This window comes from Engraulis encrasicolus, chromosome 18 (assembly GCF_034702125.1).
Source record: "Engraulis encrasicolus isolate BLACKSEA-1 chromosome 18, IST_EnEncr_1.0, whole genome shotgun sequence".
Classification (NCBI taxonomy): domain Eukaryota; kingdom Metazoa; phylum Chordata; class Actinopteri; order Clupeiformes; family Engraulidae; genus Engraulis; species Engraulis encrasicolus.
The window spans coordinates 28,001,823-28,019,322 of NC_085874.1; the positions used below are offsets into that span (position 1 = coordinate 28,001,823).

Genomic DNA, 17,500 nt, shown 5'->3' on the forward strand with positions numbered 1-17,500 from the left:
GTAGATGGCCATGAAACTACATTACCCTTGAATGGGAAAGTATTGTCATCACCACAAGAGCACAACAAGACATCAGCTCTACAATAGTCATAGTTTAAAAAAAAAAAAAGAATTTTCTTGTGTGTATTTGTGTGTGTATGTGTGCGTGTGCGTGTAGGATGCAGCAGATCAGCTGTCCTTGTTCACGGGAGAAGAGGAACTCTTTGCGTTTAAGAGGACCATCTCAAGACTGACGGAAATGCAGACGGAACAGTACTGGCAACAACGAGAACGCAACCACGAAACATGACACCACACACACACACACACACACACACACACACACACACACACACACACACACACACACACACACACACACACACACATTCTATTTATCTTGCCAAACTATGGACTGATGTTTCAAACTGGTCCCAAATGACTGACTGGTCTGTGGGATGTTTCTACTCTAACTAGGCCTTGATTGAATTAAAGGGACTTTCATCTGTGAATGCATGGGAACACGTGTTAATGTGTGTTTTATTATTGTAAAATAATGAATTTCAATGAGCAGATTTTAAAATTCATCTAGTGTTTCGCTATAAGTGGCACGGTCTTTTCTTTTCCCATTGCGTGCTAACAAAGGTCATTTGTTACTCTCTGTCCCTTGCTTTCGTACTGAACGGGGGAAAAGGGCCTTTGTGTTTTCTGCTCCTACCTCATGGAACAATTTACAAAAGGACTTGAAATTAACAGATCTGATTCCATTCAGCGATTTTAATTCCAAGATGAGATCACTTGAGACTGAGTCCCTATGTCTGTAACTGTTTTATTTGATATGATATTGGTTTACTTGATTTGTTATTTTGATGCAACTGGACGCCCTTGTAAAAGAGATTTTTAATCTCAACGGGTTTGTTTTTATGGTTGAATAAAGGTTAAATTATTTATTTATTTATTTATTTATTTATTTATTTATTTAGACCAAAGTGGCCATCTGACAGACAACAGCACCTCCTACTGGTACTGTATCAGAAATGCTGCCCAACTTTTCCCTAGGAATTCAGCAGACTAAATCAGTGGTTTTCAAAGTGGGAGCTGGGGGGACCCCTTGGGTGCTGCGAGGGGGTGCTAAGGGGGCCGCAGCAGGTCACCAGAAAAGGTTTAACTAAACAAAATAAACAATGAAATATATTGAATAACTAACCTACACCAAAATAAACCAGAAGTAAGCTAAATAATATTCCCATTAGTTAAGAATTGAATTATAATGGCCCTGCTGTGGATCAGGTGGTGGGGCACTGCTATGCCGGCCATTCCTTGTCTCTCTCCCCACTTGCTTTCCTGTAGATCTCACTTTCCTGTCATGAAAGGTCTAAAAAGCCCCAAAATACCTTCAAAAAAGATATGCATTATAATAATCTATTGCATCTGAAAATTATGAATACATGTATTCATAGATATCTCATGGGTCCTATAAAAAGTAGAGATGCACAGGATCCAAGATCCGGATCCGGCAGGATAAGAGGGTTTTTCACAGGATCCGGATCCGGTTCCAGGATCCAGGATCCGGTAGCCGAGGCTTTTCAGTCAAAATAGTTTGAGCCAACGTGATAAAAATGGCCCACGTGTGCGAGTAGGCTATGTGTTTCAACCCTTTCGTAGGATCCGATATCCGGTTCCGGATCCGGCAGGATCTTAAGCAGTGGATCCGGTATCCGGCAGGATCCTAAAAATCAGGATCCGGTGCATCTCTAATAAAAAGAAATATGGGCAGGTTTCAAACAGAATGCGGTAACTCTTCATTTGAAGGTTACACTGTTACAATGTACTTACTGCATTAGGTACTGTAGTGGGATGCTGCATTAATTAATGCTGCATGTAGTAGTGCTGTTCTTACAGTTGTTTATCTACATACCATAATTACATTTTTTGTGTGAAGTGTTTGTATAATTCTGACAAAGTGCTGAATTCTCCGAGGATGGCAATGGGCTGGACTGGCAGCCAAAAGCCCAAGCCCATGCTGAGGTGGATGAAAGATAAGATAAGATAAGATAAGATAAGATAAGATAAACCGTTATTGTCTGTTTGTACAGAAATTTGTCTTGCATAACACTTCTCCACAATCCACATGTAAATGCACATTAGACACAACAGACACAACACAACATGGCCTATAGTCTAGTCGTCTAGGTCCATAAGCTCTTAGGGCAGCACAGTCCAATACAAATTGTCCATGTGTGTTACTAAAGTTACTAAAAACAAGTTTCTAAAATTTACTAAAAAAAATAACTAAAAAGTTACTAATTAAGTTACTAAAATTAATTTACTAAAAAATTGTCTATTGTTCTCCCCTTTTATTACAGTTTTTCTCAATTCCTTTTGGAAATTTCTCAAATCTCTCTCGCAATTTGCAAAACATAATATTCATTCTGAAAACAGCTTTAACAAATGGCAAAACACCATGGATGACCTGCAAAAATCCTTAGTTTGTCTTTCAAAACCAAATGTCATTGTGTCAATGAACATGTCAGTGCCAGCAGAATGGTTAGTCATTGTGTCATAGTGTATGGATAAGCTTGTCAAATGGATTTGTCATGTTGTCAATTGACTAGTACACTCTCAAGGATCTTTTCTGAAGCGAAATGTTGTTTAGATTGGATGGGAAATGTTGTAAATTCGACTTTATACTATATTGATCAGATAAGATTGTAATAGATATACATTTAGAGTATGACCTATTAATTGACAGGTTTTCTCATTGCAAAATACAAAAAATAGCCAACTCTGGTGGTTGAGGTGTCAAAATGCGCCCTCTACCACCCCTTTTTACTTGTCTTGCAGGCCCATGTGGAAAAAAATATAGAACTGTAAGGCAAAATAAATTTCAAACAATACACTGATACTGTATAAAGCTCACTTACTGTCTTGTGAAATTCTAGGGAAATATTGTAATTTTGCGTTGAGCGTAATTATAAAGGGCACATGAGGCATAGAGTATTATAATGCAGTACAGTGCCTATTGTTGTATTGCATGCCTGTTTTCTATATCCCTTCTACTGCCTTTGATTAGAGAGAGTCAATATTTACCTGCAAGCAATTTACCAATGCAGATCACATTTATAGACAAAAATCCAATGGACATTATACAGTGCTTATCACATTGTGACAGCTTGGTAAATAATTTTGCATGTCAAGACTTAAACTATGACCTAGGGCCTAAATGTTTTGGGGGGTGCGACAGTTTCATGCATTCAGTGACAAAGCTTTTTAGTAGGGGCTGTAAGCCGAGAAATCGTTACGCGCTGGATAGAAGCATATAATTCGGTACACGTGTTCCTTGACTGATTTGAAGACATCCTAGAAGGGGTGCCCCTTGAAAAAAAAATGTCTACCATGTCATATACAATATGTCATGTTGGTAACGCATTACATTGTTATTACATGACATTATACTTAGCTGACAATGTTAATATAGTCCTCAGAAGAGATGAAGCAAGGGTAGCCTGCTAGACCAGATTGATAAAACTACAAAATGTACATAGTGTGAAAGTATGGGTGAGTCTGTGCTTACGTGCTTGACAGCATGTAACATTGTGAACGATTTGAGAAGATTCTTGGTCTGAATTAAAATGAGCATTGCCAACACTAAAACTATGGTGAGAATAGACTGCTGCTAATGCTCGATTTGAATGGGATAGTGTCAGTGCAAGATGCCCTAGGTAGCAGGTTCCCCATCCTCTAATTTCCATAACAGATATACGTATTTTATTTGTATGAGAGAGGGAAAAAGGACAGGACCTTTCCATATGTATGAAGAACCCCATAAGATCACCTAATTCTATATTTTTACAAGTGCATATTGTGAGAGCATTTCAGTCATCTTTAGAATGGAATTACAGATTACTCAATATAGGCCTACATGTAGGCCACAGTATGGCTTCAGTTCAAATTAAATGGGAATGATTTCTTAGTGTATGTTGAGTAAGAAGACAGAGATAAAAAAAAATGTTTATTTGCAGACAAGTCCTCACCTAGTACTTGTGTCAAAAGTTGTATTAGTTAGCTCAGTAATCATTGAGTACTTAAACTGCTATCAAAACTGACAGCTGATGGACAACATGTACTGTAGGTCTTTTTTGGCACCCTTACCCATAGGAGAAATATCTATATAGAACAACACTTCTCATATGGTATATACTATGAAAGTAAATCATTACCTGGACTAATTTTCTTGATATGCAAGGCACATAAATAGACTGGGCGGAAGAATAGTCAATCATACCCCGCCCCCCCCAAACAAAATGCCACACGACTTTTTTTAACCTTCAAGATTTTGAGTGGTAACAGTAACATAACTCATTCCCACTACACCGTTTTGCCATAATATTGTACATGTCCTCAGAATGCTCTACATCAGTGGTTCTCAAACCTTTTGTGTGAAGTACCCCCTGAGAAAATATTGAGCTCTCCGAGTACCACCTTGACAACCAACATTAGAATATCGCAGTAAAGGCCTTCCATATTCACTTTTGCCAGTCAGTACAGGAGAGGTTCATAATGGTACCACCAGAGATGTCTCAAGTACCACCAGTGGTACGCGTACCACAGTTTGAGCACTACTGCTCTGTTTCAGTTCTATAGTTGTACTGTACAGTACAGTGCAGTGCAGTGGAGTGCAGTACAGTACAGTAGCATACAGAATGGTGCAGTATAATAAAGTACAGTAGAGTATAGTACAGTACAGTACAGTAGCATACAGTACGGTGCAGTACAGTACAGTAGCATACAGTACGGTGCAGTACAGTAAAGTAAAGTACAGTACAGTACAGTAGCATAAAGTACGGTGGAGTTAAGTACAGTACAGTGGCATACAGTACGGTGCAGTCTAGTACAGTACCAGTACAGTACAGTACAGTAGCATACTGCACGGTGCAGTAGGAGTACAGTACGGTATATCACAGTACAGTACAGTACAGTACAGTATAGTAGAGTACAGTACAGTGCAATACAGTAGAGTAAAGTATAGTCTTATTAGACGTTAGCCCTCCAAAGCCAATAGGATTTCCACATGCTGTTGTTTTTTAAGTTTTTGAAAGACTATTTTTAGTAGCCTATGTGAGAGAGGGAAGGCAGGCAGACAATTTTTAAACAAAGGACCACACCCACAAATAAAAAATAACGAGCAAACAATAAATTAAGTAGTTAGGTAGCCAACATGTCATCTAGATTAAAGCCAAAAGTAGATGGAAAAACAGACATGTTACCATTTTGCTCTTTTAAAACAAAGTATCTGTCAATATACTGTATGTAGGACCTATGGTGTATTGCATATTGATTATTCATAATTTCCTAAGCATAAATGCCCTTATCACTCCATTGTACACTTAGGACTGCGATATACATATCAGAACATTAATCAGCATACATCTGTCATTTGACAGCTGTCACTGACACTTGATATGTACATGTATTATTGACTTGATGATATGAATATATTTCAGTTGGACTCCTAGGGTTAAATCATTGAGGGGGTCCTAAGGAAGTAGTAGTAGTTTGTGTGTGTGCGCGCATGTGTAAGTGGGATTAAAATTATTGTTTGCCATCTTTATCTGAAGAGCAGACTGTGTGTCTGAAACCTGCTAATGCTAGCATGCTAAAATTGGGACAGTTATGTGTGGCCCAGTTCAAGGGTTTATCTCTTCTCCCCTAAAATTTTCTAACCACAATTTTCTTTTTGGATGTTATAGATATGACCCACTGCAAATTTTTTAAACTCTTAATGAATGTTGGTTCAATAGCTAAATGCCCAGAAATGAGCTCTCAATTGTAGAGTGATCTCATTCTGACCATGGTTTTTATGATTTTCCTGTTTTTGAATCTAAATAAGACATATATAACATTGTTTTTATGGTAAGTTTTGCACATATTTTCAAAGTTCAGTTTGTATACATCACACACAAATAGGTGGATTGGCCCATAACACCATTATGTCCAGGCAGTACAGCATTTTACTACTATTGGCTGGTTTTGGGCAGCCATCTTGGATTTACCCCATAAAAATGACCTTAATGACATTGAAATTTGGGGCACCCCTTCTGAAATGATGGAGAACACCCTAAGGAAGGTCTACACCGATTTTGGTGCTTCTATCCAGCGCGTAACGATTAGGCCCTTTTTGGACGCTAAGAGACCCAGCTATCCGAGGTTTGATCCACAGTAGCGCTGACAGCCCCTGCTTTGACATGAGCCCCCGAACACTTGTTCCAGTTTAGAGCAAACAGACAGGAGGTAGTGTCTCGACAAGATAGAAAGTGATGCACTTAGAAGAAGGATGTGTGCGTGGTGCTCACAGTTGAGGACAGCAGAATTAAGACAGACTGGGTCAACTAGACCCAGGAATGACCGGAGCACTCAGCAAAACCTTTTTTTTTTCATTTTATTTTGGTGCACAAAGTAACACACTGAAACATCAGTAGAAACGTCAAAATAAAAAACCTAAAAAGTATGCTGAGTGTGTGCTGAGGTCATCCCTGGGTCTAGTGTCTGAGAAGTAGCCCAGTTCTGTTCTGATAGAAAGTGATAGGGGAGGAAGACCGTGGGTGGGTGGCATAAATGCCCTTATCACTCCATTGTACACTTAGGACTGCGATTATACATATACAGAACATTAATCAGCATACATCTGTCATTTGACAGCTGTCACTGACACTTGATATGTACATGTATTATTGACTTGATTGATATGAATACATTTCAGTTGGACTCCTAGGGTTAAATCATTGAGGGGGTCCTAAGGAAGTAGTAGTAGTTTTTGTGTGCACGCATGTGTAAGTGGGATTAAAATTATTGTTTGCCATCTTTATCTGAAGAGCAGACTGAGTGTCTGAACCTGCTAATGCTAGCATGCTAACATTGGGACAGTTATGTGTGGCCCAGTTCAAGGGTTTATCTCTTCTCCCCTAAATTTTCTAACCACAATTTTCTTTTTGGATGTTATAGATATGACCCACTGCAAATTTTTTAAACTCTTAATGAATGTTGGTTCAATAGCTAAATGCCCAGAAATGAGCTCTCAATTGTAGAGTGATCTCATTTTGACCATGGTTTTTTATGATTTTCCTGTGTTTGAATCTAAATAAGACATATATAACATTGTTTTTATGGTAAGTTTTGCACATATTTTCAAAGTTCAGTTTGTATACATCACACACAAATAGGTGGATTGGCCCATAACACCATTATGTCCAGGCAGTACAGCATTTTACTACTATTGGCTGGTTTTGGGCAGCCATCTTGGATTTACCCCATAAAAATGACCTTAATGAAATTGAAATTTGGGGCACCTCTTCTGAAATGATGAGATACAGGATGATCTATACCAATTTTGGTGCTTCTATCCAGCGCGTAACGATTAGGCCCTTTTTGGACGCTAAGAGACCCAGCTATTTTGAGTGATATGACGAAAGCAATTGATAATGTACGAAAAAGCTGAGAATTGTACACAACCATTGCATGGTGGATGAAAGCATTTGCTATATACTGAAAACTATGAGAAACTGATTTTATCATGTGCACAGGTAACACCAGGAAGTCAGAATTGAACAAAAAGTTTTGAGGATTATTATTCTGTTGTTAGAAATGTACAAAACCAATTGAGAAAAACTGTAAGCAACGCTATAGAATGAGGGAGAAAAGAAGTTTGTATTTAATTTTCTGACAGTGGGGCATTCTGAAACGTCTTCCAGAAGGAAGGAGCTCATATTCCTGGTGTAGCACATGCAAAGGGTCCAGAGCAATCTTGTCTGCCATTCTGAGAGTATGTTCCTTGCAACTTTCCAAGAAGTGTCCCTCCAGGGTGTGGCCTACCAGTTTGGAGCAAATGTTCAGCAGTCTGAGTATTTTGTTTTTCAATTGGACTGAGAGGCTGCAGAACCAGACTACACCTCCATACTGTAGAAAGTGAAAGCCCACCTGGGAAACTCCAACTCCCATTGGGAGGGAAAGTGGAAAACAGCGATCCTAGCGGTTACGTTCCAAACACCAGGGCGACCCTATTGAAACTCCCATAGACGAGTTTTTAAAAAAATCCCACAAAGATATGACTAGGAACTATAACACCAGACACATTTTTCAGGGTACACAATAGGGTGAAGTACTACCTGTGAAAATCCTGAGTAGTTTTTTGCTATTTTAAGAAAAATAGAAATTGTGCCAATCTGGTCGGAAGCGGACTACAGCTCCCAGCATGCTCTGCTTCGCGCCTCGTTGACAACACAGAGAAACAAATGAACGCGAATGAACGCAAGTTCTCCGCATATCTTCACATTCTTGTAATCCTGCGAGTTCCACATTGTCTTCTTATTACACATATATACACGCGATTGTTTTGGTTTGGTTTTAACTTCTCTAGTAGATATGGTGGCTTCTGTGGTGACGAGTAACCACCTCTCTGGCTCATGTTTGGCTATGCTAATTTGGCTATGCTAATTACATGGAGTAAACACGTCACACATACCAGTCAGTGTAGTTCTGTACTAGCTTTTTAAAGAATATTAAAATCAGTTCAGATAAGTGAAAAACCGAACATTTTACCACCCAATTCGATAAAACGGGCCAACTTGCCCATAATATGACTGCCACTACTTCTACTTCGTCGTCAGGGCCGAGATGTAATTTTTCAAAGAAAAAACACATTCATTTGTTGCAGGGGCTTGGAACGTTGCCAGCAGGGGGCGATGAGATTACTTTCCCTCCCAATTGTCATTGTGGCACAGCTCTCCACAGCACACAAGGAAATAGCATTTTATGCCTCACCCGTGCAAGGGGGCAGCCCCAAATGGTGCCCCAAGGGTCAAGGGAGCAATGCGGTGGGACGGTATCATTCTCATGGTACCTCAGTCATGGAGGAGGATGGGGGAGAGCACTAGTTAATTACTCTCCGCACCAACCTGGCGGGTCGGGAGCTGAACCGGCAACCTTTGGGCTACAAGTCTGACGCCCTAACCACTTACCCATGACTGAATCAGAGGCATACCTTGTACAGTAGATGTATACGGTTACATCTGGGGTAGGGAACCGATGTCTCGAGGGCCATTTACGGCCCTTGAGGCCGTTCTATCCGGCCCCCAATATAATTTTAATGTTATGCAGCTTCACATGGAATATGACATATTTTGTAAAGGAATCTTAGAAATTACACTTACACTTACCCAGAGAAGGTGGGGTCTGTTTTAAAGGTGGCTATCTTCAATATAGGCCTAAAGTGCAGGGGGAAATCCTGTTTGTGTTCACAGTGCAGCCCTTGGAGGAATTTGAAGTGGCCCCTTGAATGAAAAAGGTTCCACACCCCTGGGTTACATGTTATTAAACCAGTTTCTGCACTCTACCTAATGAGGTCAGTACAATGCAAATGTGTACCCTAATGTAAAGTGTAATCCAAATTGCTTCAAATGTTTCGGAATGGTGGAGGATTGGTGATCAATATTGCATGAATGTATATTTATATTATATGTACTTATTATGTTATACTTTCATGGGTGCATACCATGTAGAGAAGAGTAACTTTATTGTTCTGGGGGGAGGGGGGGATTAAGGTGTCAAGTAGCTTACATAAATACACATAATGGCCACATAGACATTTCAAGACACATAACACACAGGTAAGGTCAGGGAGGGACAGAAAAAATAAAAAGGTATTTATGCAGAAACATATCCTGCGAATTAATGAATGGGCCTACCAAGCCAACTTTGCCTCGCGGCCACGACCCACACTGGCCTTCAAAACCACCTTCGCATTAATAATCTTTCCAAGGTGCTTCATGTGCCAGCCAATATAGTGTACAATGAACCGGTATAGTCCCATAGGCAAAGTCAGGTCTGAGGGTGGGGAGCCCAAGGGGGCCAAAGGGCCAAGGCTCCAAGGGGCCAGGCCGACTTGGCCCCATGGCCACGACCCAAACCGGCCTTCAAAACCACCTTTGCAATCTTTCAGTGTCTACAGTGTCTGGCCCAGGGGGCCATCATTTCTTAATCCACCCCTGGTTGAGGTTGACAAGAGATTAACATGACCAAGAATGAGTGTTGACAGACAGAAGTTTTAGGCCTATATTAGTATTGTAATGTAGAGTTGAGAACTAGTAGATACATTAGTAGGCCTATTCAACAAGAACATGAAGCATGAAGACAAAAGGTAAAGACAAGTGATCATAAAGCAGTGCACTGAACATAATACGGGAGAGGATTTCTCATTCCCTTTCCCCCAGCTCGACCGCTGTTATTGAACGTCCCCTCTCATTCAGACAGTGGGTGGCGGTAGAGAATCGCGCTAAACTAAGCACACAGCCTGTAGCCACGTGCGCAAGATGTTTTTGTTTTGACGTATGACGTCAACCCGCAGCTGAGGCTCGATCGTGCTGGCAGTGGAGCAGTAAAGTGGCTGCTGCTGACAAGTTCGCAAAGCCAGGTGATGTGATGTGCTCCTCCGCTGGTGAGGCTTTGTCTGTAGTTCCTGTCTTTGTCAAAACCTCCCTTTATTTCGTTGCCTTCGTGTTACTATCGCTCCCTCTTATACCCCCAAATAAAGCTCACAAGCTGTCACTTCAAAAACAAACCACACCATGATAACCTCGTTACACGGATAACTCCAGTTTCTTTTGTTGCCCTCGTAGAAAACACACCCACTGCACTGCATTCGGTAGGAAGGACAACGCGCAAGCGTGGGAGAGGACAGAGAGGGGGGGGGGGTACACGCTGGTCAAGTGGAGATGATGAATGACTCGTTGGATACACACACTGGTACTCTACTCACTGCGGAGGAATAGCGAGCACACACACACACACACACACACACACACACACATCGGGAGAGGGAGAAAGAGACCCCTGTCACGCGCACACATTGGAAGCACTGGCAACACTGAATTGTGTCAGGGAATTTTGCGCATGTAGGCCTACTGTACAGTAGCACGCTGCATCTCTGTGGTTGAGAGTGAAGCTTCACACTCCTGTACCAATAGAGAGAGCAGAGAGAGGTAGAGAGGTGGGGGGGGGGGGGTGCATGACCATAACTCTGGGCACGCTGACATGCATGCTGACTTGACCATTCTTCACTGCGCGGTGAGAACAAAGGGGCTCTGACGGAGGGGGTGGTCGGCGGCCCGTCCGATGCCGCGCACTGCTGCAGGTGCAGAGGACTGTTCTGTTCTGTGGTCGCTGTAGCCTACGGGGATGGACGATCCTCCACAACAAGCCGGCCTTGTCTTGCACACACTCAAGTCCCCCTCTAACACCGGCGTGGGAATGAGTGGAATGCGGCCGCGATGAATAATAAACACCGACGCTGTCAAAGATGAATAAGATGACACTCGCCCACACAGGCTGTTCTGTTAGTAGACTGCGAATATTACATTCTTCTCTCGGTCAATTAGTAGAGGCCCATCAATCTGGACAGGGTAGCCTACTGTTGTTCAAAGGACACACCATGACACAAGCTGTAAGGACGCGGGAATGTCCTGGGTAACCGAAGTCGGTGCTTTGCGCATTAGGCCTATGCATGACAATTGTCTAGAATATGTATTAGGTTTATAAAAAATACAGTTAGTAAAGAGAAGATAACAACACGATCAGCAAGTCACCAAAGAGTTCAGCCATAGCCCTGTTTCATTTTGGGGTTGCTCACAAAGGGGGAAACATTCCGTCACATGGCAGTATGATCGCGCGTAAAGCTAAATTACATGTGAACCTGTACTGCACACCAAAGGTGACGTCTTTGTACGCCACCTTGGAGAGAACATCTCGCGGGGAACAAAGACCTAGAGATGTTTTGATAGAGTTGGAGACCTAGCTGCAGGGAGGGGGATGGAGCGCCTTCCTACAAAGAAAGGATGAAGGAGAGATGGAGAGAAGACAGCGAGATAGTGGATAGTTTCTCAAAGTAAAGTGTCGTAGCCCTACTAGTATAGGCCTACGAGTAACGGCCATTTTCCGCCGATTTCACAAAAGACTATCTAATGAATAGTTCTAAGTGTAATTAATAATCAGATAGACTGACTACCAACGGCGTTACTCGACATAACAACGCAAGGACACTTCACTTTGAGAAACACCCAGAGAGAGAGAGAGAGAGAGAGAGACGGTAGGGTTTCTGAAGATTTCTTGCAGCGAGTGTGCAGAATGACGTCATATGTTTGAGGGAAGTCACAGTGGACATGAGGGGCGTGGACACTGTACACTAGATCAGTGTTTCCCAACCAGGGGTACGTGTACCACTAGGGGTACGCGAGCACACTGCAGGGGTACTTGGAAAATTTTAATTTTAGTAACAAATGCATGGAGCATAGTCACCCTGGAATAGACAAAGTGATGTAGAGCGTGAGTTAGGGGGTACTCATGGCACAACGAAAAGGCTTAGGGGGTACATGAGACAAAAAAGGTTGGGAAACACTGCACTAGATGACAACCTCCACCAGCTGTTAAAGGGACCACGCGTGCCTGTGCTCTGTGCTGGGTGTATGAGAATGTGAGTTTTGATTGTCCTACTTCAGCCAGACAGCCAAACTGAAAATGACTGTTTTGTAATATTTCTTCCATATCACCTGCAGTGATAGGCTACAGTAGGCTACTCACTGAAACAGAGGGTAAGAATAAATATGTTTCTTTGCTTTCTGAATTTTGTACATGCTGGCTATTTTTGTAGACCATTTCGCATTCTCATCATCATCATAGCTGTGTGAAAATTCAATTTTGTCAACATACAGTGTTTTAAGCCACTGTGACTGCCAAATCAACTTTCCATCAAGAGTTGATTCTACTTGGGTGAGTAGTAGACTAACATCTTGTCAACTTTCCCCAAAGTTCGGATGACAAAGTTAAAATATCTTTATTGGACAAAAGAGTTACTTGTACCGCTATTACAGTAGCCTATTGCAATGTAATGACACAGTTATTGCAATAGTTCAGTTGTCAATATGTGCCACATGCTTCTTCAAGTCCAAGGGTGTCTTGCCTCAACATGTCGAGACTTGGGCCACTGGCGGCTTTCCCGTTGTCCTGTCTCTTTAAAAGGCGATCCCTGTCACAGAATCCAGGGGGCCGGTCTACCGAGCGAGGTTAGGGCTGCGGCTCGGGTTTCAGCCTTCGTATCAGTGCAGTAAGTTTGTGCTTGTTGAACGCTGTCAAGAGAACGGAATGTGTAGTAGTAGGTTAAGCTCTAAGTCGAGGTAGTAGCAGGACGCGAAAAGATTAGACCTTTTTTTGCCTGGGTGCAATTGACATTTTGCCCCCGCAAATGGCCATTGAGGTGCACTCTTTTTTGGCAACAGAGCGCTGATTCAGGATTAAACGGGTTTTTTTTCGCTCTCTTCTCTTTTTGACCGTTAGCTTTACTATCGCTGTCTTTCCAGTTTAGTGACCAGTGACAGGACACGGCAATGGGCTGTCGCCAATAAAACAACTCGAGAGGGTCGGGTAGGAAGGAATCAGCGATTTTGGAATTGAGAACTGAGGGAGCTCGCGGCGGGTTGACGAAGGATACGACCCAGGTCTTCCCTATTTCAACCCATTGGGAGACGACGATTTTGACAGCTGGACAGTGATTGCGCTACGGGAATGCGTTTCTTGTGTGACGCGAGATCACTTTCTTCTCGGCAGCAGCTCCCGAGCTGTGGGTCAGAGTTGTAAAAGGTATTACATCAGTGAGACTGGAGTGCGGTACAATTGATCGCGGTGCACGGCGCGGAAACTGAGGTGGCTGGTTGGGAGTGAGTGGTGCGTGGACATCCTTCTCAAGCCGCGTTAAACACATAGGTGTATTGTCCTTCGAGTGGTTCTGTGTGATTTTGAAAGCTATGTTTAAAGTCATGTGGTAGTAAGTTAACACGCATACTTGTTTTCTGCTTTCATTGAAGGAGAGGACGTTGGACGACCGCTGTGGAAGGCTACCAACACCAAAGAGCGCATCGCTGCAGTAGGCTATTGGATTGGGCAAGACGCACACATTGATGGAATGCGACTGTAACAGTCCATCTTCAGCCTTTTTCTTGACTGAATAGATAAGTAGACAAGCCATTAAGAAGAACTCACACTCATAAGTGAAGGCACGATGGCAGACACGACAGCCCCGGACTCGATTCCGACGCTGGACGTCGTTATCGACCCGGATTTCGAGCCCCAGAAGCGACCAAGATCATGCACTTGGCCCCTGCCCGAGTCCATCGCCAACAAGCCCGAGACGACGGAGGCGGACATCATCCCAGAGGAAGAAGATGACGAGGAGGACAGCGCAATGACCATCAACGGAGAGGACCAGGGAAGCCCTGGGCTGATGGCCGAAGGACTGCACGCAGCGGCCGCCCAGGAAGGCTCCAACTCCCCTCTCCCCTCGCTCTCTCCAGGCGACGGTGGTAGTGGTGGCAAACCCACAGAGCTGGTAGGCGCCCCGGGAAGCCAGCAGCAGACGCCGCGGAAGTCTTCCTCTCGCCGCAACGCATGGGGCAACCTGTCCTACGCGGACCTCATCACCAAAGCCATAGAGAGCGCACCGGACAAGAGACTCACACTGTCCCAAATCTACGACTGGATGGTGCGAAGTGTACCCTACTTCAAAGACAAGGGCGACAGCAACAGCTCGGCTGGGTGGAAGGTAGGTGTGGAAAATGTGTAACAGCTGTGTGTATGTTTATATTTGTGTTTGTGTGTGTGTGCGTAACAGGCAGCGAGAGTGAAGGAACGCGTGGCCACTTTGTTGGTATAGCCCGCTTCTCACATCGTCATCACATCAAAACAATAACAATAACATAGCCCATGTGGCGCAAGGAATAGCCTTGCATGCGCGTGCGTCCTATTGATGCGAGTTGAAAGAACGTGCTTTCAAGAAGCTCGGGCACGCGCTCACGAGACACAGCTTCACGTCAACATAAATCACTGTTACGGGTGAAATCCACCAACAATAAAGCCCTCTTTTATACCGCAGTCTGGTTGAGGTATAAGCACAGTTAATGAAGTCAAAATCAAATGAACTCGTGAATTGTGCTTTTGAAAACTAAGAAGGTTGAATTTTGCTGTTTTGGCATTTCAAACAAGGCCGCTTCAGTTATTGGGTAGCACCTGTGCCCTTTTCGCTTAGGTGACCAGATGGTCATATATGTCGTTTCCCCTAACCACACACACACACACACACACACACACACACACACACACACACACACACACACACACACACACACACACACACATTTGATTACTTTTATTTGGACCCAAGAGACAAGCAACACACACACACACACACACACACACACACACACACACACACACACACACACACACACACACACACACATTTGATTACTTTTATTTGGACCCAAGAGACAAGCAACACACACACACACACACACACACACACACACACACACACACACACACACACACACACACACACACACAGCTCGCTGTCAGCAACGTTGATTTGGCCGTGGTCCACACACCGAAATAGCCGGGGACTAGACACGTAGACACTCCAAAACTTGTCTTATGCAATGCCGTGAGCGAGCGGTGTTACCTCTCTGGGTCACGGCAGGGCCTCAGTCGTTTGCTACCCGCGTTTTCGTGGCGGTTGTGGTGGGTGTGGAGAGTGGAGTGATGGTGATTATGGAGGTATAGGCTTACGTTACAGAGACTTGCATACCGGGAGTCGTGGCCCCCAGAATGGTAGGCTGCGAGCCTCTTGTTAACAGGCAGGCGAGTAGGGGCAGCGCGCCGCGCACCCACAGACTGCCTTCAAAGGGCATGTCACAGCCGCGAGCCTCGGACTGCAGTCCCGGAGACATATGTGCTCTGTGTGCTTGCCAACGAGCGCGAACGGGGTGGGGCCCCAGGAAAGGGCGAAGGTTAAGAAATGGATGTAGCAACCACAGTTTGTGTGTGTGTGTGTGTGTGTGTGTGTGTGTGTGTGTGTGTGTGTGTGTGTGTGTGTGTGTGTGTACGTGTGTGTGTGTGTACGTGTGTGTGTGTGTACGTGTGTGTGTGTGTGTGTGTGTGTGTGTGTGTGTGTGTGTGTGTGTGTGTTTTTTAGAGAATGGGAACCGAATGGAACGAAATGGCCGTAATTTATCTTGATGCGGACCTGGCCCAGTCTCGATCCCTCTCAAGGGGAATATGATGCTGAAGTGCACGTACACGCACACGCACACACCTCCCCCAAACTATGTGGTAACATGACTGCTGTGTGTGTGTGTGTGTGTGTGTGTGTGTGTGTGTGTGTGTGTGTGTGTGTGTGTGTGTGTGTGTGTGTGTGTGTGTGTGTGTGTGTGTGTGTGTGTGTGTGTGTGTGTGTGTGTGTGTGTGTGTGTGTGTGTGTGTTGTGCTCACAAACACAGTCATGGTTGTGAAGAGCTGTCAGTTGTCAACATGACCTAGAACAGAACCTAACCCCCTCTTTGTACGTGACACTTTTGATGCGGCTATCATGGAACACTGCGGCCTTGCCCGCTAGGTTCATGGCACAGACAACTGCACAGTGACAGTAACACAGTCCTCGAATCAAGTGCAGATGATACCAACTTGCAGAATTTGTTGTAGAATGTTAGTAAACCTCCCTCACAAAGCCTCACACAGTATCGGTAGCGGTGGTAGCTATCGGTCTGGACCTTTAGCTCTGCAGTATCGTGTAGGGGTGGTACGGTTCACAAAATTCACGGTTCGGTTCATATCGCAGTGTCAAGGTCACGGTTTTCGGTTCTCTACGGTTCTTTTTTTTTAGTTCATGATAAATGGTGCACTGGCTAATAGAATCGGACTTATCACTAAATATCCTACATATGGTTTGTATAGGCTTATAGTTTGAAAATGGTGTGATTTTAATTGTGTCATCCTCTGATTTGGTCTTATACGCTAATGTTTTAATTAGAGAGACTGGATAAGATACTCCTAGAATCTCTGTTTTACATATTTTTCTGGGCAGTACATGAATTGCGGTTTGCGATGGATTGCACGGTTCGGTTCGGTATGTGTGTGAATTGTACGGTTTCGGTTTTCGGTGTGGTTTGTAACATCCCTTGTATCGTGCTGTGCCCGAACTGGAGTGTTGACTGGTGGGTGGCGGGTTCTAGCTCCAAGTGGTGAACTAGTAGCACAGATCACCTCAGTTATACAAGACTTCTCTCTTGGATGACATGCGGCAGGAACAACATATCTGCCATACAAAGGCAAACTGCGTCAACATTGAAACTGAGGATTGGTATTTGGTATTATATTTGATGTTGTGATTACTGCAAAGTTGATATAGCAATGTCTTTAAAATGGGACACATTTGGACCCAAGGGTTTGTCGCAAGATAAAGGAGGTGTTATGAAGACCATTTTCAGTCTAAGCTCAATTTTGATGTGGCGCCAGATGTGGCGTCCACCCAGGTCCGCTGACAGCTTTGGCTGGGCCCGGGACAAAGACGTCTGAAAGGGCCACAAACTCAATACATACAATGTAATGAGGGTCCAATTCTGGGCCCCCCTCTCTCCCTGGGCTCGGG

General features: G+C 43.7%; 2 protein-coding genes across 6 annotated transcripts in view; both read left to right on the forward strand.

Annotated features, from left to right (window-relative positions):
- afg1lb (AFG1 like ATPase b) overlaps positions 1 to 898 on the forward strand; it is a 58,820-nt gene extending 57,922 nt beyond the window's left edge. For all 3 annotated transcript variants that reach the window (XM_063222461.1, XM_063222462.1, XM_063222463.1), the window contains exon 13: positions 158 to 898. In XM_063222461.1, the coding sequence (XP_063078531.1) occupies positions 158 to 289 (132 nt within the window). In that variant the 3' untranslated portion in view covers positions 290 to 898. The remainder of the gene's footprint in view (positions 1 to 157) is intronic.
- Positions 899 to 13,121: 12,223 nt separating this feature from the next.
- foxo3b (forkhead box O3b) overlaps positions 13,122 to 17,500 on the forward strand; it is a 74,672-nt gene continuing 70,293 nt past the window's right edge. For 2 of the 3 annotated variants that reach the window (XM_063223377.1, XM_063223378.1), the window contains exons 1-2: positions 13,122 to 13,662; positions 13,887 to 14,620. In XM_063223377.1, coding sequence (XP_063079447.1) covers positions 14,081 to 14,620 — 540 coding nt within the window. In that variant the 5' untranslated portion in view covers positions 13,122 to 13,662; positions 13,887 to 14,080. Of the gene's footprint in view, positions 13,747 to 13,886; positions 14,621 to 17,500 lie in introns of all 3 variants that reach the window. The other variant, XM_063223379.1, reaches the window with a different exon arrangement.